The 23,938-nt window shown below is 44.5% G+C and overlaps 1 protein-coding gene across 2 annotated transcripts in view; it reads right to left on the reverse strand.

Annotated features, from left to right (window-relative positions):
• HPSE (heparanase) overlaps window positions 1-23,938 on the reverse strand; it is an 87,552-nt gene that overhangs the window by 59,316 nt on the left and 4,298 nt on the right. For both annotated transcript variants that reach the window (XM_063919734.1, XM_063919731.1), the window contains exons 3-5: window positions 16,259-16,387; window positions 15,061-15,234; window positions 14,512-14,683 (exon numbers count right to left, since the gene is read on the reverse strand). In XM_063919734.1, the coding sequence (XP_063775804.1) occupies window positions 14,512-14,683; window positions 15,061-15,234; window positions 16,259-16,387 (475 nt within the window). The remainder of the gene's footprint in view (window positions 1-14,511; window positions 14,684-15,060; window positions 15,235-16,258; window positions 16,388-23,938) is intronic.

The following is a 23,938-nucleotide window of genomic DNA, read 5'->3' on the forward strand; positions in this document are numbered from 1 at the left end:
CCAGGAGACAAAAGAGCACAGAGCAGTATCGTACGGATATAGCGTGTCATTGCACAGTACGCACAGAACTAAAAAGTGATGGCTTAGAAAAAAACAGACTAACCCCCCCCGCACCCACCCTGTATCACCTCGCAAACTTAAGGCATACCTGGATCCCATAACTCCCATTAAGTAACCAAACTAAGGGATAAGGGCCTAACCAAAGAACCTTAGGAAAAGCCCCTACACTATTTTCGGCAAGAGCTCTCCACAACTTGTAGAAAGAAGTAGTACCCCAACCCTGAAAAAAAAAAGAAAAAACAACATAGCTAGGCACATGCCCCATTATAAAGCATCAAACAGTAGTAAAACAATGTGGGGCTGACCGTTACCGCCATATCATAACGATGCATAGCAAGCAGTACCATAATTTTGCCCCATTTCTATTCGCCCCACATCGCATATATCCCCACAGTGCATTTATATTCACAGGAATATGCATCAGATAAATAGAAACAGCGGTGCAAGAAGAATGAAATCAACATCTGAGCAACAACACATCATCAAGGAGAACGTGGTTGACGTTCCAGCCATGCACCAGCATCTTGAGGAGATGTAAAAAAATTAGTGGTGTTGTTAAGCACCACCCGCAACTTGGCTGGAAACAGCATAGCATATTGTATATTGCGGTCTCTGAGCTGACGCTTGACGTGAATAAATTGAGATCGGCTCTTTTGCACCTCCAGGGCAAAATCAGGAAATACGGAAATATTATGTCCATCTTGTTGAATAGGGCCCTTTGTTCGGGCCAGACGGAGCACCGCATCACGGTCCTTGAAATGCAGGAAGCGTGCAATAAATGTTCTAGCCGGGGCCCCCGGCGGCGGCGGCCTAGGTGGAAGCCTGTGCGCCCTCTCCACCGCAAATTGAGAGGTAAATGCCTCCTTGCCAAATAGATCAATAAGCCACCCTTCAAGAAATGACTCCGGGGAGGTGCCCTCCGCTCTCTCGGGGAGCCCGACAAATCGGACGTTGTTGCGCCGCAATCTCCCTTCTATATCTGACATTTTAGCCTGCATAGATGTCACTTGGGCAGACAGGTCCGCCACCTTCAACTGCAAGGGTGGAGCAGCATCCTCCAAAGCCGATATCCGATGTTCAGTTTCACCCACTCGCTCTCGGATCTTCTGCATATCCTGCCTTAGCAGAGAAACATCCATTTGTACTTGCCCAATCCGGTCCGTGACCCTCTGTTCGGACGCAGAAATTGCCTGCAATATTTGCTGGGTAGAATGCACCTGTTCATCATGGTCAGAGGTGTCCCCCTCGGCCGTCGGCGAGGGCGGGTCGGCCTCACCCCGCTTTGTCGAAGTGGATGCCTGCTGTGGTCTGGCAAATTTCTCCAGTTTCGCAGCAGCGTTAGCTGCACTCTGTCCTCCCCTCACCATGGTATCCCTGAACGGGAATGCAGATCCGGAGGAGTATTACAGCAGGTTCTGCACAAGAGTCAGGGCAGAGATGGCACCCCAATAAACGGAGCAAGTATGTGGGCACACTGCAGATAATCAGGAAGCAGGTGTATGTTGTAGAAATTGCAGCAGAGTGAAAGCTGAGTCAGGGGCACCCAAGCTGTCCCCACAGGATAACAGGCAGCTAATGTAGGGCAGCTGGCTCCAGTGAAGTGTATATAGTCCATCCAAAAAAGGGCACTGTGGACAGGTATTAAGCCCAAGAGGGAAACAGGATGGCAACCACAGTCATCGCATCGCACAGCACCTCAGGGGGAGAAGGAGCAGCAGGACTGAAAATGGCGGCTTTTCGCGGGCTTTTTCGCCCGTACTCGGTCTCCAGCGTCACCGCAGTGGGGCCCCAGGCATGCACCTCCACTGGACCCAGCAGACGACAGGGCCCTCCTCTCTGTAGTCCCCCAGCCGGAGGACCAGCGCTCAGACACCGCCGGGTGCGCGGACACGCGCCGCTCCCGGAGCTCCAACGGCGGCCGGCGGAGGGGTAGGGAGCCGGAGACCACGCTGGAAGGTCCACAACAGCACACCCGCGCCGCTCACCGGATCAGCAAGGGCAGCAGCAAAGGCAGCACACATTCAGGGGCCAGCTGGCAGGGAACAGGATCCACAGGTTGGGGTAAAAAGGATGGGTTTGCAGGATTTTAGTGGAGAGCTAAGGCTGCACACAGCTACTCCATGCCGATCCAAGCCACGCCCCCCTTGTTCTCCATATTTTAATAGGCACAACTAAAAGGCACCTCAGGTAAACAATGGAGATGGATGGATACTAGTATACTTATGGATGGACGAGCGACTGCCGACACAGAGGTAGCTACAGCCGTGGACTACCGTACTGTGTCTGCTGCTAATATAGACTGGATGATAATGAGATAAAATTAAAATATATATATATATATATATATATCACACTAGTACTGCAGCCGGACAGGTATATATTATGTAATGACGGACCTGCTGGACACTGTCTGTCAGCACTGCAGACTCCTAAAGTAAGCTACTAGTATCAAGAAGATAGAAAAAAAAAACCCACGGGTAGGTGGTATACAATTATGGATGGACGAGCGACTGCCGACACAGAGGTAGCTACAGCCGTGGACTACCGTACTGTGTCTGCTGCTAATATAGACTGGATGATAATGAGATAAAATTAAAATATATATATATATATATATATCACACTAGTACTGCAGCCGGACAGGTATATATTATGTAATGACGGACCTGCTGGACACTGTCTGTCAGCACTGCAGACTCCTAAAGTAAGCTACTAGTATCAAGAAGATAGAAAGAAAAAAAAACCACGGGTAGGTGGTATACAATTATGGATGGACGAGCGACTGCCGACACAGAGGTAGCTACAGCCGTGGACTACCGTACTGTGTCTGCTGCTAATATAGACTGGATGATAATGAGATAAAATTAAAATATATATATATATATATATATATATATATATATCACACTAGTACTGCAGCCGGACAGGTATATATTATGTAATGACGGACCTGCTGGACACTGTCTGCAGAATGCGTTTATAAAAACACCACACGACGAGTGTTTAACTTTTTCAGGCAGACAATCACAATTATACTGGTGGTCAGCAGACAATCACAATACTGGTGGTCAGTGGTCACTGGTCAGTCACACTGGCAGTGGCACTCTGGCAGCAAAAGTGTGCACTGTACTTAAAATATGTACTCCTGCTATAACTGCTCCCCAGTCTCCCCCACAATTAAGCTGTGTGAGCAGTGAGCACTCAGCACAGTCAGATAATGATATACAGTATTACATATGATGCAGCACACTGGGCTGAGCACAGATATGGTATGTGACTGTGTCACACTGTGTATCGTTTTTTATCAGGCAGAGAACGGATTAATTAAACTGGTGGTCACTGGTCACACTATCAGCAGCAAGTAGTACTCCTCCTAATAATATGCTCCCCAAAATTTGTGTCTCTCTCTAGTACTCTAGTCTAAACGGAGAGGACGCCAGCCACGTCCTCTCCCTATCAATCTCAATGCACGTGTGAAAATGGCGGCGACGCGCGGCTCCTTATATAGAATCCGAGTCTCGCGATAGAATCCGAGCCTCGCGAGAATCCGACAGCGGGATGATGACGTTCGGGCGCGCTCGGGTTAACCGAGCAAGGCGGGAAGATCCGAGTCGCTCGGCCCCGTGTAAAAAAACCTGAAGTTCGGGCGGGTTCGGATTCCGAGGAACCGAACCCGCTCATCTCTAGAGGAGAGATCTGAAGGAACCTGGGAGGATCGGTGAAAGATACCTTGATGTGTTTATCCACACTTTCCCTGATGTAAGCATACATGTGAGCATCTCCCTAGTTTCTGTACTGATAATAGTGATGGGAAAAGAAACCTTTATGAGAATTTTCTCTAAGGCTTTATGTAAGAACATTGTGAGCACACAATTGACTGTTTACCACAAGGGTGACCCCATAAGAACTTTAAGAAACAAGCACTACCCATACGGAGGAAGATTGAGGATTCACCCTATGATATATTTATACTCAACCGTGCTAGGATATAGGAACTGAGATCTTCCTTTCTTATCTTTTTTTCCCCTCTCATGATCTGAACCGACGGAGACGGCTGGAAAATCTTTCCTCGGTAGAAGACTTCAGGAAATCCTTCTGGAATCATATGAGAACTTATAATTTATATTATATTATTTACGGCATTGTTGATGTATGGAGCGCTACTGAAAGTGTGTACCAAAAATCCTTTTTGTATGTCTAACCCTCTGGAGTGTAATTGGTGATATACTCTTGTCCACACTTACTATAGCTGCCCCTAGAGCGCAGGGATTTTCTCTAAATTCCATTTTTTCAAATATAGCAATATATCATAACTTAGTCTCCTAAAATATAAAAAAGCGTTGTCCATTTTCAATCTTAAGCAAATACATAGAGATAACATTATAATAAGACAGCGGAAGAGGAAAGACTAAGAAGAAAGAAAAAGGAAAGGAAAGAATAGAGGGGGGAGAGAGAGGGTAGAGATGCAAAAATTAGGAGTAGATAAGCTTATTCTAGATGAGCGAATGGGCCTCACAGTAAATTAAAGGAGGGGTAAAACCAGTGGGTGGTCTGAAATGTGGTGGGCAATTATCAGAATTATTAGAGGGAAGAAATTTAAATAGAAATGTAAGTCCGATATACAGGCGACCCCTTGAAATCATACCAGGAAAACCAAGTGGCTGTAAAGTTAATGGATCTTCCCAATGAGAAGGAGATAAGGTCCTCCATATCTAAAAAGTAATCAATCCTGTTAAACCATTGTTTGATCGAAGGAGGGAGGTTGACCTCCAAAGGATCAGTTTAACGGCCTTAGCCGCATTGCTAAGATGTCTCAGTAGTGAGCTCTTATAGGTGTGGGCACCCACCGAAGTGAGGTTGAGGAGCCAAAACTCCGGGTCTTTAGGAACTGCATCTCCCATTATCAATTCTGAACATTTAATAACTTCCATCCAAAAGGAAACTATAAGAGGGCATTCCCACCATATATGCAAAAAGCTCCCCGGGGCTCCCTTACATCGCCAGCAAAGGTTCGAGAGAGCAGGAAACATCTTGTTAAGCACCAAAGGGGTCCTGTACCATCTATATTTGAGTTTATAAAGAGTTTCCATCGTAGATAAGCATAAAGAGCTAGCCTGGGTACTACGGAATATAGATTCCCAACTAGATTGTAACGCCATCTTCAGCATTTCCTTCTCCCAAGAACTCATGAAAGTAGGGGGTTGTGGGAAGAGGTCTTCTATGATAAGCACATAGATTTGGGATATGGTGTGTGTGGGAGGTCGTGGGGAAACGCACAATTTTTCAAAAGCGGTAAGATTTCTAGTTATGTCAGAGAGATTCTTGGAAGATGTTAAGAAGTTATGAACCTGAAGAAATTTCCAAAAATCGGGATTTGGTATATTCCAAAGAGATTGAATATCTGAAAATGAGCGCACCCTGCCCGAACTCACCAGCTGACCGACTCTGAAAAGCCCAACCCCGGCCCATAAGGTGAAGGCCGTTCCATGAAGACCCGGAATAAATTCAGAATTAGAAAGAAAGGAAGTTAAGGGTGACCATTTGGAGGATATGTGGCCTCTCAGCCTAAGAGTGTTCCATAATTTAAGCGTGGGGGCGACTGTGGGGTGGGAGACCTTCGGGAGGTCAGGAAGCCACGGCGTGATTTCTATATAGTGAGGTAGGCATCCCTCTTCCAGATGTACCCATTGTTTACAGTCTTTTGCTCGTGTCCATTCTTGAATTCTATTTAAATGTACAGCATGAAAATAGCTGGGGATGTGTGGTAGCTGCTGTCCTCCCTGGTGTTTTCTCCGAAATAGTATGTCATGTTTAAATCTAGGTGTGTTGCTGCCCCAAACAAATGCTCGGATAAGATTCTGAATATCTTGAAACCATAGAGGGGGGATGTGAATGGGGAGGGTTTGGAGAAAAAACAATATCCTAGGTAAGGCATTCATTTTGACTACATTAATTCTACCAAACCAGGATAATCGTAATCTCCTCCACTTTTGGAAGTCTATGCGAAGCGTTTTCAATAAAGGGCTAAAGTTTAGAGAGAATACTTTAGACAGGTCGTTGGAAAGCATAACCCCTAAGTATTTTAACTTCTGGTCATGCCAAGTGAAAGGGAAGGAGCTTTTCAAACCCGCAATCACATTAGGAGAAGTAGTCAGGTTCAGTGCAATGGATTTGGAATAATTTATCTTAAAATTAGAAAGGGCTCCGAACCTATCAAATTCCGACATCAGGTTGTGGAGTGAGGTGACCGGGTTTGAGATCAGAGCGAGTAAATCGTAGGCATATAGGGCCAGTTTGTATTCATTCCCCCTCACTAGCAGGCCAGAAATATTTTGATTAGCTCCTATACTTCTAGCTAAAGCTTCCATACACAAAATAAAAAGTAGCGGGGATAATGGGCATCCCTGTCGTGTGCCGTTTGAGATAGTGAAGGGATAAGGAGCCATTGATTTTAATTCTGGCAAAAGGGGTAGCATAGAGGGACAGAATTCTATGGAGACAGGCGTTGCCTAGCCCTAGATGTTTCAAAATACCAAACAAAAAGTCCCAGTCCACCCTATCGAATGCTTTTTCAGCATCAGTCGATAACATGATTGAGGGGGACGTGGATTGGCTGGCATAGTGGATCATACTAAGCACCTTAGATGTGTTATCTCTGGCCTTGCGACCGAAGACAAAACCAGCCTGGTCCCCATGAATCAAATCCGGCAACAAAAGCTTAAGACGATTTGCAACTAATTTAGCGAAAAGTTTTATATCTATCTATGGGGGTAATTCTGAGTTGATCGCAGCAGCAAGAAAGTTAGCAATTGGGCAAAACCATGTGCACTGCAGGTGTGGCAGATATAACATTTGCAGAGAGAGTTAGATTTGGGTGGGTTATTTTATTTCTGTGCAGGGTCAATACTGGCTGCTTTATTTTTACACTGCAAATTAGATTGCAGATTGAACACACCACACCCAAATCTAACTCTCTCTGCAAATGTTATATCTGCCCCCCCCCCCCCCCCCCTGCAGTGCACATGGTTTTGCCCAATTGCTAAAAAATGTCCTGCTGCGATCAACTTGGAATTACCCCCTATGTTCAGCAGTGAAATCGGCCGGTAGCTAGAACAGAGACTGGGATCTTTACCCTCTTTGGGCAAAACTGTGACATGTACTTCAAGGGATTGAGAAGAGAATTGCGATGATTCAGAAATGGTGTTGAAGGCTCTTGTAAGAAGAGGGGTCAATTTCTCTTTGAAAGCTTTATAGTAGGCAATAGTAAACCCATCAGGACCCGGGCTTTTGCCATTAGGCGAAGAGACAATGGCTTTCATGACTTCCTCGGTAGAGAAAGGAGCATCCAAGCCATCTGCATCTTCTTTGGACAGTGCCGGGAAGTCTAGGGATCTCAGATAGACAGATATAGCTGCTCGATGGGACAGTTTATCTGCCCTCCCATTCGGCCCAGAAAGATTGTATAAGGTGGAATAATAATCCTGAAAGGCTTTAGCAATTTTAAGAGTCTCATGTTGGGGCTGGCCTAAACTATCTTTAATTGAATGAATGAAAGTAAGTGCGCGTTGCTCGCGAAGAGCCTTGGCCAACAATTTCCCAGGTTTGTTGCCCCATTGGTAATATCTGCTTCGGCACTTTCGATAAGAAAACTTAACGCTGTCAGAGAGTAATTTATTCAAATCGGCCCGAGCGGCCTCGAGATCAGAATAGTGTTGGGGGGTTTGGGATTTTTTATGAAGAAGTTCTAGGGATTTTATCTTAGATAATAAGTCATCTCTAATTTTTTCCCTCTGTTTTTTACAGACTGAGCCCAACTGAATACACACCGCTCTTAGGGCGCATTTATGCGCCTCCCATACAGAGATTTTAGAAACATCATCCGTGTCATTAGTGCTAATATAGGAGTCTATAGCAGAGTCAAGTTGAGAGCAACATGCCACGTCTTGCAATAAAGTGTCGTTAAAATGCCACGACCATTGGTGAGGTGCGGTAGACGGTAGACGTATCGTGAGATTCACCGGAACATGGTCAGACCACACAATTTGCCCTATTGAAGAGTCTGAAATTAAATGTAAATGTTGATGACTTAAAAATAAGTAATCAATTCTGGAATACGTCTGATGGGGATGTGAATAAAAAGAAAAGTCCACCTCAGAAGGGTGTGTCAGTCTCCATGAGTCAATCAGCTGGTGGTCAAGCAGGGCACGCCTCACTCTCCTATACTCCTCCTCCTGTCTATAAGCAACCTTCTTAGAAGTATCGTGAAGGGGGTTGAGAGTCCAATTTAAATCACCACCCATCACCACCACACCTTCGAGGAAAGGCTCAGCAGCTTCCAAAACAGATGACAAAAAGGAAGGCTGCTTAGTGTTGGGGGAATAAACATTTAAAAAGGAAAAACATTGGCCATGAATATCACACTTAACCAGCAACCCCCTACCTTCAATCAATCTGTGGGAGGAAACATTAAGGATAGGCAGGTGGCTGGCCAATAGGACGGCTACACCCAACGTCTTTCCGGAAGGGTTGTTGGCCATGAAAACAAGGGGCTAATAGTGACACTTAAGCGACGGAACGTTGCCAATCTTAAAGTGTGTTTCTTGGATAAGGGCAACATCCACTCTCTCGTCTCTAAGCCATTTGAGGAGTTTAGATCTCTTTTCAGGGATATTCAGGCCTTTTACATTAAGGCTAGTTACACATAAATCACCCGGACCCATTATAACTTAAACTTTAACAAGTTCGCAATAGACATCTCCACCATAGGAGTATAGTGGGGAGAAAAAAGGACACTAAGAAAGGACAGTAGCTTGAAAAGGAAATCAGAAAAAGTATAGAAAGAGAATGCAATGTGGAAAGTCACATCGCAAAATGAATCAATAGCAAACCTTGTTGACAGCAATATGAGAAAAAAAACTGCTGCAAAAGGTATGGGAGTGGAAACCTGCCATCTCTCAACCCAAAGAGACAGGGGATGCAGCATAGTGGGGTCCTACGGGGGGCTAAGGACGGCGACCGTCCACGGCATAAAATTTACTCAATACGAAAAAATTCACCTAGGAATAAGAATGAGTACATTATGAAAGAGATAAAAAAGAGGCCTAAATACCGTGAAGAAATGTTCTCATAGGCAAACGGGATTCATCCTAAATATGTTTCAAACACAACGTAACAATTATAATAACATATCACCTGTCTAAACAAACCTTAACAAAACAGATCACATAATTTAGAAGCATGTAGTAGCACAAAAAGGAAGAGCCATATATGTGTCTGTAAAAACAGGAACTGATACACCAATTCAAGCAGAAGATTCTCATCCAGGAGGTTCCGAAGATTGCGAGCTTGTAGGAGGAGTCCCCCGCATACGCGGGGATCGCACTTGTTGCCACATGTCATCTGGAGGGGTCACGGTTGGTATAGTAGGCTGATGATGATGAGATAAGAGTCCCAGTCAGGCAACAGTATTGGCGGTATGCCTAGAGTCGTGAGAAAGGCCGGTAAATCGGACGGTTTGGAGAGCACGCTACTTTACCATTATGGAAACCTGAAGAGAGAAAGGGAAACCCCATCTATATTTCAGTTCGAGTTTCCGAAGGGAGTCAGTGAGTGGCTTCAGGGCTCTGCGTTGTTGCAAGGTTGACCATGCCAGGTCAGGAAATAACTGGATCTTGTCGCCCTGGAAATCAATACTATCTAACTGGTGGGCCTTTCTCATTATCTCCTCCTTCTGAGCATAATAGTGGAGCCTACAGATCACATCTCTTGGCCTGTCTGACGGTAAGCCTCGAAGTCGGAGAGCACGGTGAGCTCTATCGAACATAATGTCCCCATTTGGATCCAAGTCAATAAGCTCTCCAAAGACTGTGGTTAGTGCATTCGTCAAATCAGCTTGCTGTACACTTTCCGGGAGCCCCCTGATGTTATTTTGCCTTCCGCGGTTATCCATATCCTCAATGCGGGATTTAAGAAAGGCAATATCACTCCTCTGATGAGAAATCACCTCTTGAAAATTAGATAGAGTAGCAAAGCTAGATGTCTCGTGTCGTTCCAATACGTTGACACGGGTCGCAATTTGAGACATGTCTTGTTGAAGCGCAGTCACCTCTTGTTTGATGGTAGACAGTAGGCGAGTCTCCAATGCCAAGAAATCTTGCTTCGTGGGAAGTGACTTGACATGGGAGAGAATCTTGCTAATCTCTGCTGTCAAAGAGGACGACAATGGAGGTTGCGGGGTCTGGGGAGCTGACATGTCTTCCACCGGAGTACGTAAAATCGGGGAATCCGGTATAGCTAGAGTGGTGGCCGGACCTGTTATAGGTGTGGTCAAGAACTGATGTAGATCTGACGAATGACGGGCCGCAGATTATGGGGTCTCGTCTGGCTTGGTCTTGGCCTTCTTTTTCTTTGTGCCTCTCACCATGAGATCGGTTTACAAAGAAAGGCGATGTGGTGTGTCACTCTTACATATCCCAGGTAGTATAAAAATAGGCGGACCGTCGCTGTGCAGTAGCTCCCCACGTGGCTTTAAGGATACATCAGGCAAGGAGCAGCATTACCCAAGTGACCACCGGGGGTCTTCACATAATGACATATGGAACTGCGGTCTGTGTCTGCAGTATACTTCAGAGTATAGGTGCAGTATGCAGGGAATCACTGGAGAGTACCTGGGGTCTGCAGGTCTTTAGAAGGAGCCCCTCCTGAGGTGAGGTGTCCAGAAATCCCATGCAAGCCCCCATCCACGAGGGGAGTGTGGCACTGCTTCCCCCAGCCCTTTTCCCTTTAATGTGGGCATGCAGTCCTTATCAAAGATGGCGCCTCCACCCTCACTTGCAGGGCCTTGGTAGCTGGGAGTCCTGGGGCTAGCCAAGCGGGTCTATACGTTGGTGGAAGCGGTGGAACAGTGTCCCAGTCACAGCCGCGGCTCTCTAACGTGGGGGAGAGGTGGGTCAGCGTGCGGCACCACGGGCATCAGTGCATCGCGGATGCGGATGCCACGAGCAGTGGGTCCCCGCTCCGTGTAACGCCGCCACGAAGGAGCTCACCGTGCAGACCAGCCAGGCGGGGAGACGAGCGGGGAAGCAGCAGAGGAGGCCAACGATCTCCGCAACGCCCGTCGGCGCCGAGCGCCTCACTTCCAGTTCGGGTCAGGCAGGAAATCGAGGCCCAGGCTTCAGGTGGATGAGTGGGCCGCAACCCGCATGGGAGCAGGAGGCCCCCGCCGGCTCCGCAGACCACACCACCCGGCACAGGTACACTGTATGGGCCAACGGTAGGCAAGTTGCAGCGGGTAGTGACCCCAAGCTGGCCAGATAAACGGGTGTCAGGCAGGAGCTCCAAGACACCACAACCATTCAATTCAGCTGCCAAGCCACACCCTCTCGGAGTAACATGATTTATAGTTATGAACTAGTCATAAAACATTACTTCAGCAGGTACATTATAATCAACTCAATATAATACAGGTTTACACGATGGGCATTTTGCCTCTATTCAACCTCAATTACGATGTTACTATGCTATGTTAAATAGGGGTCTATTCATGAAGCAGTAAAAAGTGTGGATAAGTTGCCCCTGGCAACCAATCAGCATTGAAGTAACAGTTATAATTTGCATACTATACAATTGTACGGAGCACAAACCAGAAATTAGAAACACTGTCATACACCACAAGCGCTAAAGCAAGATATCACCATAACGTTCCTTTTTGGGCCAGAAGATAGGTTCTATTCTTCTGAGTAAAATCTTCAATTTAGTTCAATACAATATGGAGTTTCTCGAATGTTGATATCATAAAAGACAAAAAATGGCGAGAACAAACCAATGTGTAGTACATACAATCAAGATTTGTTTTCATTCGTACAGTGTCGTGAAATGGATAACAAAAATTGTGCCCCACTGATGTTATACGATTCGAATATAGACCACCTCAAAGTTTATTTTTTTGGGGTCAATTTCTTTTTCTATTTATGAAGCCTCCGGAATAGTATAATAGAGTCTCAATCAAACTAGGGGAGGCCTTATAACAGTTTTCTGGAGAAGGCGGATGATGCGTACCCCAACACTCACACTCTGTGTGCTGATGACAAACATATAAAGGTATCTTTCACTCTTTCAGCAATAGAAGTAATCCACTGATCGCGTACCCCAACTCACGATTTAAAGGGCTTGATAACTCCTATAAAGGTATCTTTGGGTCTCTCCTCGGAGATCTCGATTAGAAGTCTCTAATGTAGTCTCAAAAATGTCGATCACATGTGGAAAATAAAGAACAGCCAATGTGTAGGAAGTTCCACTATTTTCAATGTAGTATGTAGGGTATCTCTAATGAATATTTAAATAGACATGGAGCGTACCCCACTTACACATGTATAGGGAACTTTAAACATATAATGGTTTCTTTCTTGTCAGACATACACCAAATTGAAACAAGATTTCAGGGATAAACGGTCAATGCGTACCCCAACACTCACACTCAGGTGGTAAGTTAGAAGCATATAAAGGTATCTTTTTCTTCTCTAGATATCAATGGATAATCATTCAATATGGCGTACCCCAACTCACGGTTTATTGTGATGAAGGACTCTTATCAAGGTATCTTTAGACTCCCAGTAGAGGATGAGGTTTATGTACTGAATCAGGTTTGGTTCCATTAACCCCAAAAAGAAGAAAAAATAGCAGGGCTCATACCAGAATTTGGTAAAAAAGGGGTTTACAGATTTTATTTCACAGTACAAATGGAAAGCTATGTGCAGGAACAACCCCGCATGATGATATTACAAGGGAAAATATAAAATTTTAAAAAATCGGCAAAGAGAGATGATCAACTCTTGCAGAAAAAAAATTAAAATATGAGAGAGAAAAAAAAAATCAACAATTTAAAAAGTATCAGAAAATCCGGATAAAAAGTGGCTACTCACACTCCAATTTGTCTGACAAATTGGAGTGTGAGTAGCCACTTTTTATCCGGATTTTCTGATACTTTTTAAATTGTTGATTTTTTTTTTCTCTCTCATATTTTAATTTTTTTTCTGCAAGAGTTGATCATCTCTCTTTGCCGATTTTTTAAAATTTTATATTTTCCCTTGTAATATCATCATGCGGGGTTGTTCCTGCACATAGCTTTCCATTTGTACTGTGAAATAAAATCTGTAAACCCCTTTTTTACCAAATTCTGGTATGAGCCCTGCTATTTTTTCTTCTTTTTGGGGTTAATGGAACCAAACCTGATTCAGTACATAAACCTCATCCTCTACTGGGAGTCTAAAGATACCTTGATAAGAGTCCTTCATCACAATAAACCGTGAGTTGGGGTACGCCATATTGAATGATTATCCATTGATATCTAGAGAAGAAAAAGATACCTTTATATGCTTCTAACTTACCACCTGAGTGTGAGTGTTGGGGTACGCATTGACCGTTTATCCCTGAAATCTTGTTTCAATTTGGTGTATGTCTGACAAGAAAGAAACCATTATATGTTTAAAGTTCCCTATACATGTGTAAGTGGGGTACGCTCCATGTCTATTTAAATATTCATTAGAGATACCCTACATACTACATTGAAAATAGTGGAACTTCCTACACATTGGCTGTTCTTTATTTTCCACATGTGATCGACATTTTTGAGACTACATTAGAGACTTCTAATCGAGATCTCCGAGGAGAGACCCAAAGATACCTTTATAGGAGTTATCAAGCCCTTTAAATCGTGAGTTGGGGTACGCGATCAGTGGATTACTTCTATTGCTGAAAGAGTGAAAGATACCTTTATATGTTTGTCATCAGCACACAGAGTGTGAGTGTTGGGGTACGCATCATCCGCCTTCTCCAGAAAACTGTTATAAGGCCTCCCCTAGTTTGATTGAGACTCTATTATACTATTCCGGAGGCTTCATAAATAGAAAAAGAAATTGACCCCAAAAAAATAAACTTTGAGGTGGTCTATATTCGAATCGTATAACATCAGTGGGGCACAATTTTTGTTATCCATTTCACGACACTGTACGAATGAAAACAAATCTTGATTGTATGTACTACACATTGGTTTGTTCTCGCCATTTTTTGTCTTTTATGATATCAACATTCGAGAAACTCCATATTGTATTGAACTAAATTGAAGATTTTACTCAGAAGAATAGAACCTATCTTCTGGCCCAAAAAGGAACGTTATGGTGATATCTTGCTTTAGCGCTTGTGGTGTATGACAGTGTTTCTAATTTCTGGTTTGTGTATTTTCGATCTAAATGTGGTGACATTTATTCAGAGACCTGTTACATCTGAGCAGCTTAGCGCCAGCTGAATCACCCCCACAATTCTTGTTTGTATAATTGTACGGAGCAGCTGAGTGGTTGCCTTGGGCAACTTCTCCACAGGCTCACTTCTCCACTGCTTCATGTATAGACCCCTTATTCTGCAACAGAAGTAATGTCGCAAAAATTAAGGCTTTACCTCCTTAGCATCTTTTGTGAGTGTTTCTTAGGCTGCCCAATGTCAGGCCCAAAAAGCCCAGAGTTTTTGTAGCTGCTGTACTTGCTGAGAAGGTTATGCAAATTAATAAAATCTTTGCCAAGCTGAGATCCATCGATGTACAGTCCTGACTTCTTCTTGAAACTGTTGGGCTCTGAGTAATAAAAAACAAAACAGAAAAGTAAGGCTATTATTTATACTATATGGGTGATGAAAGTCAAAGTGGATCTTTAGACTGAGACTTAATTGTCGTTAGCGCCGGTAGAGCAAGCTGGCCCGCACTGTAACAGCCAAAGGCCACTGGGTAGAAATGGAAGGTGGAATATATAGTTAAGATATTAAAATGTGGTTAATGCCTAGCCATCACTCCAATCAGATATAATGGCAGGTGTTTCAATGGCCGCAGAAGAACAGAAAGAGTTAATCTATGGTGTATATAGGGACATATAGTGATGGTGGCTATGAATTCTATTCCACACAAAAGGCTGAAGGGCTTTTTCTGTGGCTCATCGTACATTTTTCATCGCTTACCATTGCCTAATTCCCAGGACAGGTTATACTTCTTTGAGTCACAGTAATCAATTAGTAATCTGGCATTTGAACTATTCCATTGATCATCTGCCGTCCTAAGTAAAGCATTTAGTCCAAATATGAGATGCATGTTTGAGCAGTTTGCAAATCTGTAGAGCAGGTCAATGGTGTCTTCTGTAAAAATTAAGTATATATCTGTTATACGGGAAAACATAAGAATAGTAAAAGCTGTATACTAGGTAAAACTATTATATATATATTTTTTTTAAATAGGCTGCACTGGTACAACTTTACTACATTGTAAAATGTATCCGTGGGCTGGTTTGTTTTGTGTCTGCTTTTCATATTCATCATTATCGAATGTTGTAATATTAGATGGCATAGTACAGGGTATATATGCCAGTCTTATAGCACTTTTATATATGCTTCTGCACAGGACTACAATTTGCCTGTGGTTGTTGCCATTTTGAGACGGTTTTGGAAGCCCCCGACATTGTGAATATCTGCCGGAATCCCACACAGCGGTACAGTGCCAGCGCCGGAATACCAGCGAGACAGCCTATTCTCCCTCTGTGAGTGTCCATGACCACCATAGAGAATATAACCTGTGGCGAGCGCAGCAAGCCACCGTGCCCACAGCGTGGCGAGCTCAGAAAACCCACAAGGGGCTTTCTAGCGCATGCCCTGCTGCCAGCATACCGGTGGCGGGATGCCGTTGTCGGTATATTGACGATCGACATCCTGGCCTCTGGTAATTCATACTGAACCTGCATAGTAGGTGAAAAATCAGTCTAATCACTCTCTACCGATGCCCATTTGGACCACATCCCTCATTAATAATACTTTGATACTGCTCATTTCAGCTTGATTTACACACACACACACACACACACACACACACACACACACACACACACACACACAAAACACCAATAGGAAAAAGAAGTAGACAAGATTGTTTTCACTTGTTCAAATGTTTGAAACTGTTATTTTGACTTTTAGAGATACACAAGTGCAAGCTAGACATGGTTTATGCTCCTACTTCCCATTATAGGGCCAGAATACATCTAAACCAGCCTGTTACACTTCTGAAAAGCTCTGCAACCCCTTACAAAAGAAACATGAGCTACTTTCCAGTATTTATAAGGCCTGTGCATTGGCCATGGTTTTATTAATGACACACAATGTTCTACCTTACTTGTGATTGTAGAATTTTTGTACTTTTCCTGAAAAGCCTCCTTTAGTATTATTTGTTCCATAGCAGGCCACTGAGACCTAAGCTTCTTCTGCTCAAAAGGGGACAGTCTGCCATCTGCACACAGATTTGCTGAAACATTGATAATAAAAATGTACATCAAGATTTACTCCTGATACACTCACTAACATACCAGCTGTCATGCAAAGACTTTCTCACTGCAATTTTTAAATATGTGCATTAAAAAAAAAAAAAAAAAACACGGAATCATTTAGCACACCTTGGGGTTTATTAATTACAGATGTAGCCACCTTTATCTTGACTGGCTGAGGCGTTTGTCCCGATCGAGCATACGCAGCGTATCGGGGTGTAGGGAGGTGCGCCTAGTCACAGAGAGGCGTACCTAATCGCACGGAGGCAGACAGAGGGGGTCATTCCGAGTTGTTCGCTCGTTGCCGATTTTCGCTATACTGCAATTAGTCGCTTACTGCGCATGCGCAAGGTTTGCAGAGCGCATGCGCTTAGTTATTTTACACAAAAGTTAGGTATTTTACTCACGGCATAATGAAGCTTTTTCATCGCTGTGCTGATCATAGTGTGATTGACAGGAAGTGGGTGTTTCTGGGCGGAAACTGGCCGTTTTATGGGAGTGTGCGGAAAAACGCAGGCGTTCGAGTTGCAAAACGCAGGAGTGGCTGGAGAAACGGGGGAGTGGTTGGGCAAACGCTGGGTGTGTTTGTGACGTCAAACCAGGAACGAAAAGGACCGAGCTGGTCGCAATGGCTGAGTAGGTCTGGAGCTACTCAGAAACTGCTAAGAAATTTCTATTCGCAATTCTGCTAATCTTTCGTTTGCAATTCTGCTAAGCTAAGATACACTCCCAGAGGGCGGTGGCCTAGCGTGTGCAATGCTGCTAAAATCTGCTAGCGAGCGAACAACTCGGAATGACCCCCAGAGCGTTTGGCGTTACCTTTACATGTAATACCTGCGATCATCCACCAGATGTCGCTTTTTACAATCACCACTGCGCATGCGTGTGGTCTCCCGTAAAATACAATACTGAAATATATAATAAGGACTACTTTACTAAGGCATCTTATTACGCTGCATACAGTAAATACTCATTAAGCTGCATTATTTAATACAGTAAATACTCATTACGCCACATTATTTAATACAGTATATACGGTACAGACGCAAATAGTACAGCATACAGTATATGATCCATCTACAGTACTTTATGAATATGTGAGCGTCCAAGTCCCGCAGACAAAACAATATAAAACCAGTAGTGTATACTGTCGCAAATGGACGTGTTAGAAGTTCACTATTGCCTCTTGAGATTAGGAATTTTGTACAGTATGTTAGCATCCTAATCCCATAGCCATTACAGCATAATAAAAACCAATGGATTTATTCATCTGTCTGCGGCGAAGTGGTGATGTGTTCCGCTTCCTATACTCAGAGTCCCGGGTTCGATTCCTAAAGTACGAATGCATGTTAGTTTTTCCAGACACTTTATTATTTTTTTTATTCACATAAACCAGGGCAAAGCTGCAGGAGCGGTTCTACTGTTAAGGTTCTATGCACCGTACAGTACACATACAATTCTGTAGCAGGGCAGACTCAATAGAAATGGCTATCACCTATGACTCCTTGCCCCACGGAGGCCCTAGGCTACGGATCAAGTAACAGTCCAGATTTTGCCAGCTATGGGGCAATGCTGAAGGAGAGTCACAATCCCCTAGCTAAAATACACAGTGGCGATAGGAATAAGCGAGGTCTATGCACATTACGGTACACCGGACTCGATCGCATAGCACACTGGCAAAATGGCCGCCACCCCTGAACCCCCACCACGTGGCAGGCAGCGCTAGGATATGGAGTGAGAGATGGCATAAGTTTTGCAGGCTACGGGGCAATGCTGAAGGAGCGTCACAATCCCCTAGCCAAAATACACAGGTGCGATAGAGATAAGCGAGGTCTATGCACATTACGTTACACCGGGCTCGATCGCATAGCAAACTGACAAAACACAAGTTTTACATAAAGCAGGGCAAAGCTGCAGGAGAGTTTCTACTGTCAAGGTTCTTTGCACCGTACGGTACACATACAATTCTATAGCAGGGCAGACTCAATTGAAATGGCTACCGCCTGTGACTCCTAGCTCCATGGAGGCACTCGGCTATGGAGCAAGTAACAGCACAGATTTTGCAGGCTACGGGGCAATGCTGAAGGAGCATCAGAATCCCCTAGCTAAAATACACAGGGGCGATAGGGATAAGCGAGGTCTATGCACATAACGATACACCGGACCCCATCGCATCGCAAAGTGACAAAAATGTCCAAGGCACGTGAACCCCTGCCTTGTGGCAGCACTCAGCTATGGAGCGAGCAATGGCATAGGTTTTGCAGGCTACGGGGCAATGCTGAAGGAGCGTCAGAATCCCCTTGCTAAAATACACAGGGGTGATAGGGATAAGCGAGGTCAATGCACATAACGATACACCGCAAAGTTCCCCATGGTTTTGATTATGCCTTTTCTTTGAACACGGTATTTTCCACTGCCTCGCCCTACCCCCATCCCACTTTCCCCTTCCCCCCCTGGGAGCCTGCAAAGTACATGCAGTAGACAGGGAGGGAGTTCCGATCAGGTTACAAGACATGTGCAACAGTATACTACTGTATGTAGGAAAATTCCCCGCCCACTCTGATTTATGTGAAACCTGTGTGCACCCTTCCATTGAATGTATAACAAAGAAAAAAAATAATAAAGTGAATGTTACAGGAACACATTAAAAAAAGGTTGGCACTTCCTTCCCATTGGTGTTGGTTTGTGCCTTAGGGGACTCGGACGCTAATACTTGTATTTCAAAAGCACGGTATTTTCCACCGCCTCTCCCTACCCCCATCGCCCTTCCCCCCTGGGAGCCTGCACAGTTCATGCAATAGACAGGTAGGGAGTTCCGATCAGGTTACAAGACAAGATTTATGTGAAACCTGTGTGCACCCTTCCATTGAATGTATAACAAAGAAAAAAATTTATAATAAAGTGAATGTTACGGGAACTCGCTTATAATGTACATGTATTCCAAAGGCACGGTGTTTATGCATTGTACATACTTCCTTTTACACAATTAGTTGCGTCTCCATATACAATCTTGCGTCTGCATGCACAAGTGTTTTAACATGTTCGTTTGTGTCTGTATAAACTATTTATTTATATTGAGAACTCTCACTGTCTGACCATTGGTCACCATCTATTAACATTACAGTCGTCACTGACCATTTGCCAGAGCTGTAGATCAATTCGCCGCTATACGATCGAAAGTACTGGATTAGTGGAGCATTAGACACCCAGTGGTGGAGATGTGTAATGCATGCCGAGTATCTAGAATCGCCTCAACGCGCCTGCCTGTGATTAAACTCAGCAAGCTAAGCTATCGCCTTAGCGTGACTAAACGTCCGTCTAGGGGGAGAATCGGTTAAGATAAAGGTGGCTACATCTGTATCCCTTAATTTAAAATTTTCACCTAATTTTGTAGAAATTGCCGTTCATTATAAAAGTAACACAGGAGATACATCAGATATCTCCTGCTTATCTTTCAGTCCCGATCTGGTCCACTGTCACCATACACTAGTATGGGGACCTAATTATCAAGCTCCAAAAATACTACATTTACGGAGCGTGACAGCAGGAACCTTTGCCTTCTTCAGATGGCACTGATACCCAAACCCCACTCCTTTCCTATGAGAAGGAGTCCCAGGTTGCAAAGAGGAACCTTTCAAATCCCCCTGGCCCTGTTCAGCTACCACCGAGAAGTTGTGCATGCATGAACCCAAGATAATGAATAGGGCCTTTAATGTTGACTGGTCATCTATAATGGGTAGAACCATTTTATAAGTTAAACCAATATTTGTGACAATGGCAATTCAATCTTAAAAGTAAATTCAAATATTGGTTCTGCCCAACATACAGCCACTTACACCTCATGCCACCTAGACAAGATTTCTCAGAACACTAGGCAAAACTTCAGCCTACTGCCCCCAACCACCACCAATACCCACTTCCCAGCCCTCCCGCCCAGCGACCGCCTCTACCTGTCAATCAGGCACAGGCAATCGCAGCCAGCAAGATGCTGATATCTTACAGTACTGTAAAGCTCTACTGCAGCTCAACTTACAGTATTTCTAAAATTGCTCAGCCAGTGTCAAATGTTAATTAAATACATGTATTTATTTCACAAGAACAACATTGAAAAGATATGAATTGGAAGCATTTTAATAAGAGTTCAGAGTTGCAACAATACTAGGCTTTGGATATGGGATCCTGGCGCTTGGGGTGCAGACTGTCAAAATAGTGGCATCTCAGCGCTTAAGATCAGACAGCTACTATTAAGTAAGGTAACCCTGATCCCTTGATCCCTTAACCCCCTAACCATAATCTCCCACCCCCTGCTGCCTAACCCTAACCTGTGGTGACTAACCGTAACCTTCCCTACCCGCAGCCTAAACCTAACCCTCTCTCCACCGCAGCCTAACCTTAACCTTTCCCATCCGTAACCTAACCCTCCCTCCGCAGCCTAAACCTAACACCCCCTCTGCGGTTCACCAGTGCGATTTCTCGGCAGTCCTCGATCGGGATTCCGGCTATCAGGATCCTGGCGCTGGCATTTAAATCAATGTCGGGATTCGGCATCGGCATTCCACTGCCGGGATTCCGACCGCATCCCAATCTAAGGCCTTATCAGTAGTTAACAAAGTTGGCTGTAAGAGTGTCCACTGGCACAGATGTTTTTATCAATGTACTCCAAGATGGGTTTGAGAAAAACATAGGCTATTTTGCTCTAGTAAATCTTCACTGAAGGTGCTTTCCTCATCGAATAAAAGGAACCCTGAAAATCACATCCCCATGAATGCAAAATGGACAGCGATGAGATGACTAAAGCCTCACTACTAACTTGTGAAACAGCCTGTGGGTTTATCTAATAGTCTGAGAGATGTAGTCTCCGGTGATATTCCGAAGAGTCTGGCTGGATTTGAAGAGCAGCTGTCAATGAACCACTTACCTGGCTTAGTCACGTGTAATGCGACCGACCAGAGCCAAGTACACTTTACTGGCTCAGTCGTATCACATGTGAAACGCTGCTCGCCGTGTCCCCCTGTCACGTGGAAGAGGAGATCCGGCTGGAGTGGGGTGGGGTGGGATGTGTGTGGAGGGGGGGGGGGGGGGGTTGCAACTAAGTGGGTGTGAAGGGGTTGTGGTGCTACTATTATTAGATTTACATTTTAAACGATGGCTGCTTTAAAAATTTGCCCAGATTCTCTGTAATCTGGGCATAATCTGCTTCCTGCAGGTTATCACATAATCCCCTGCACTTTAGTTGGCCCTTATACAAGACATGCGTCATGCTGTACAAAATACTGTGCTGATGGCTGTTATTCAGAATATCTGTGCAATATAGGATTAGGGCTTTAATTGGGTTGTGTACGGGATCTCGAAAGCGAGGATGCAGAAGTTCAGAATACAGACAGCGTCATCCCGACGGTCAGGATCCCAACACTTTTTCTAAGGTAACGCTACTCCTTCAGCCTAACCCTACCCCTCCCCTCCTCATAGCCTAACCCTAACACTCCTTTCCCACAGCCTAAGCTTAATCCTGCCCTGACTAAATGTATTCCCAACTTTTTACATTTGTGCCTTAACGTTGGGAAACACCATATTACATTCTGTATAGAGAAGTATCAGTTGAAGCAATTATCATAAAAAGCAAATGTTTTACAGTTACAGATTTATAAAAAAAAAAAAAAAAAAACGGAAAAGAAAAATAAATAAATAAATAAATAAAATGATTCCACTTAAGAATATGCCTAACAGGTAGTAAACATTATTGTTGCTAATTTCAATGAGTCTTATGGGCCCCATACACTAGGACGATAATGCCCGATTTCATCCGATTTTGGGCATTCGGCCCTATATATTGGATGAAATCTGGTATTTTGGAGGCGTTTCCGATCTGATGCGTGTTCCCGTGAGCATCGGATCGGATCTTCCAGAGTGAATGTGCTGCACATTCAATCACGTCCCACCCCGCAGGCATGGCTGGGATCAGCCAGGATCGCCCAAGATATATCATATGCAAAAGGACAGCATACGATGTATCTTGGGCGATCCTGCCCCCCAGGAGGCTGCCGGGGGGGGGGGGTGATCGCCCGCGACATGTCAGACGGACATGTTGCGGTAGTGTATGGGGCACTTTACTCCATAGAGCACACTGCATGGAAGTGTAGGCGAAAAGGCAGACATATGGATCCATAGGGTGCTTGAAATACATACTTGCCTACTCTCTCGGAATGGCTGGGAGGATCCCGAAAATCGCCTACCCCTCCCGGCCCCCCGGAAGAGCAGGCAAGTCTCCCGATTTTTGTGGTCCCCCCCCACAGTCCGGCCGCCCACTTAGTGAGTAAAGTGGGCAATCCGGGCAGTCGATCACGCGATTCTTGTTGAATCGCGTCATCATAGTCACGTCCCCTGCAGTATAATGCCGGTAATATCGCATTAAAGAGCGGGGGTGTGGCTTAAATGATGTGGCAACCATGCTCTGTACCGCCCCCGTACCCCATCTGCCCCGCCCCCTCTGCTCATAATTACCCCGCCACGCCCCCCTGCTGAGCCGACCTGATAGTGCAGCCAGGAAGTCGGTAAGTACGTTGAAATAGTCCCTTATCTCTCAGAATTCATTGAACAGTCCTCACAGGTGTCTTATCGTCTGCGGACCCCCTCTGGTTTTGCTTTTTTAATTGGTAAATAGAGGAGCGATGACCATTCCTATGTAAGATAATCAGGTCCATGCAGTTCCACTTTGACTACACATATTTGTATGATCATATTTCTTTAACAAAAACAAGAAGCTTTCAGAATACTGAGTAAGCAACTAAAGGACTGAGCTCTTGATAGGAGTAGACACTTATCATGATAACCAATTTACCATTTTAAATATTTGAATAAAAGTCATGTTTTAATAATTCACATATTATCTTGTTTCTACTAACGAGTGCGCCAGACAAGGGTCTTATCTTTCTTTTCTCTTACTTATCATGATAACAAATATTTAGAAAAGCACGCAGTTTTGGATAGTTTTAGAGAAACATAAAACTTGGAGATAACATGTTAAGATAAAGGGAATATGTTGAGACGGGTGGCACTCGTTATACCGGCTGTCAGGATCCCGGCGCTCAGCATACCAGCGCCGGTATACTGACAACTTTTCTCCCTCTTGAGGTGTCCACAACACCCATGGAGAATAAGCGTGGTGCGCGTAGCGTGCCACCATGCCCGCAATCGGCTCTTTTGCGCTCACCCCGCTGCCGGCATTCCGGCTGTCGGGTTCGCGGCGCCGATAATTCATAGTACAGCCGTTGAGACACAAAACAAAGAAAAGCTAGAGATGTTTATTACATGGCACACCACACATAGTCAACTCTAGTTTCCTTTGTTTTTCATGTATTTACAGTTGACAGTGGCAGCACCCTCACTTTAATGATTATTACCACTATATAAAATATTGGCCCTTTATTATAGGAATCTTCTAAGAATAGGTTAACTTCTACTATCACCATTTGTGTCCAGCATATCTGGTGCATACAGTCAACATTTTTCGCAATCAAAGGCCATGTAGTCAT

The sequence above is a fragment of the Pseudophryne corroboree genome, chromosome 1 (assembly GCF_028390025.1).
Source record: "Pseudophryne corroboree isolate aPseCor3 chromosome 1, aPseCor3.hap2, whole genome shotgun sequence".
Taxonomy (NCBI): domain Eukaryota; kingdom Metazoa; phylum Chordata; class Amphibia; order Anura; family Myobatrachidae; genus Pseudophryne; species Pseudophryne corroboree.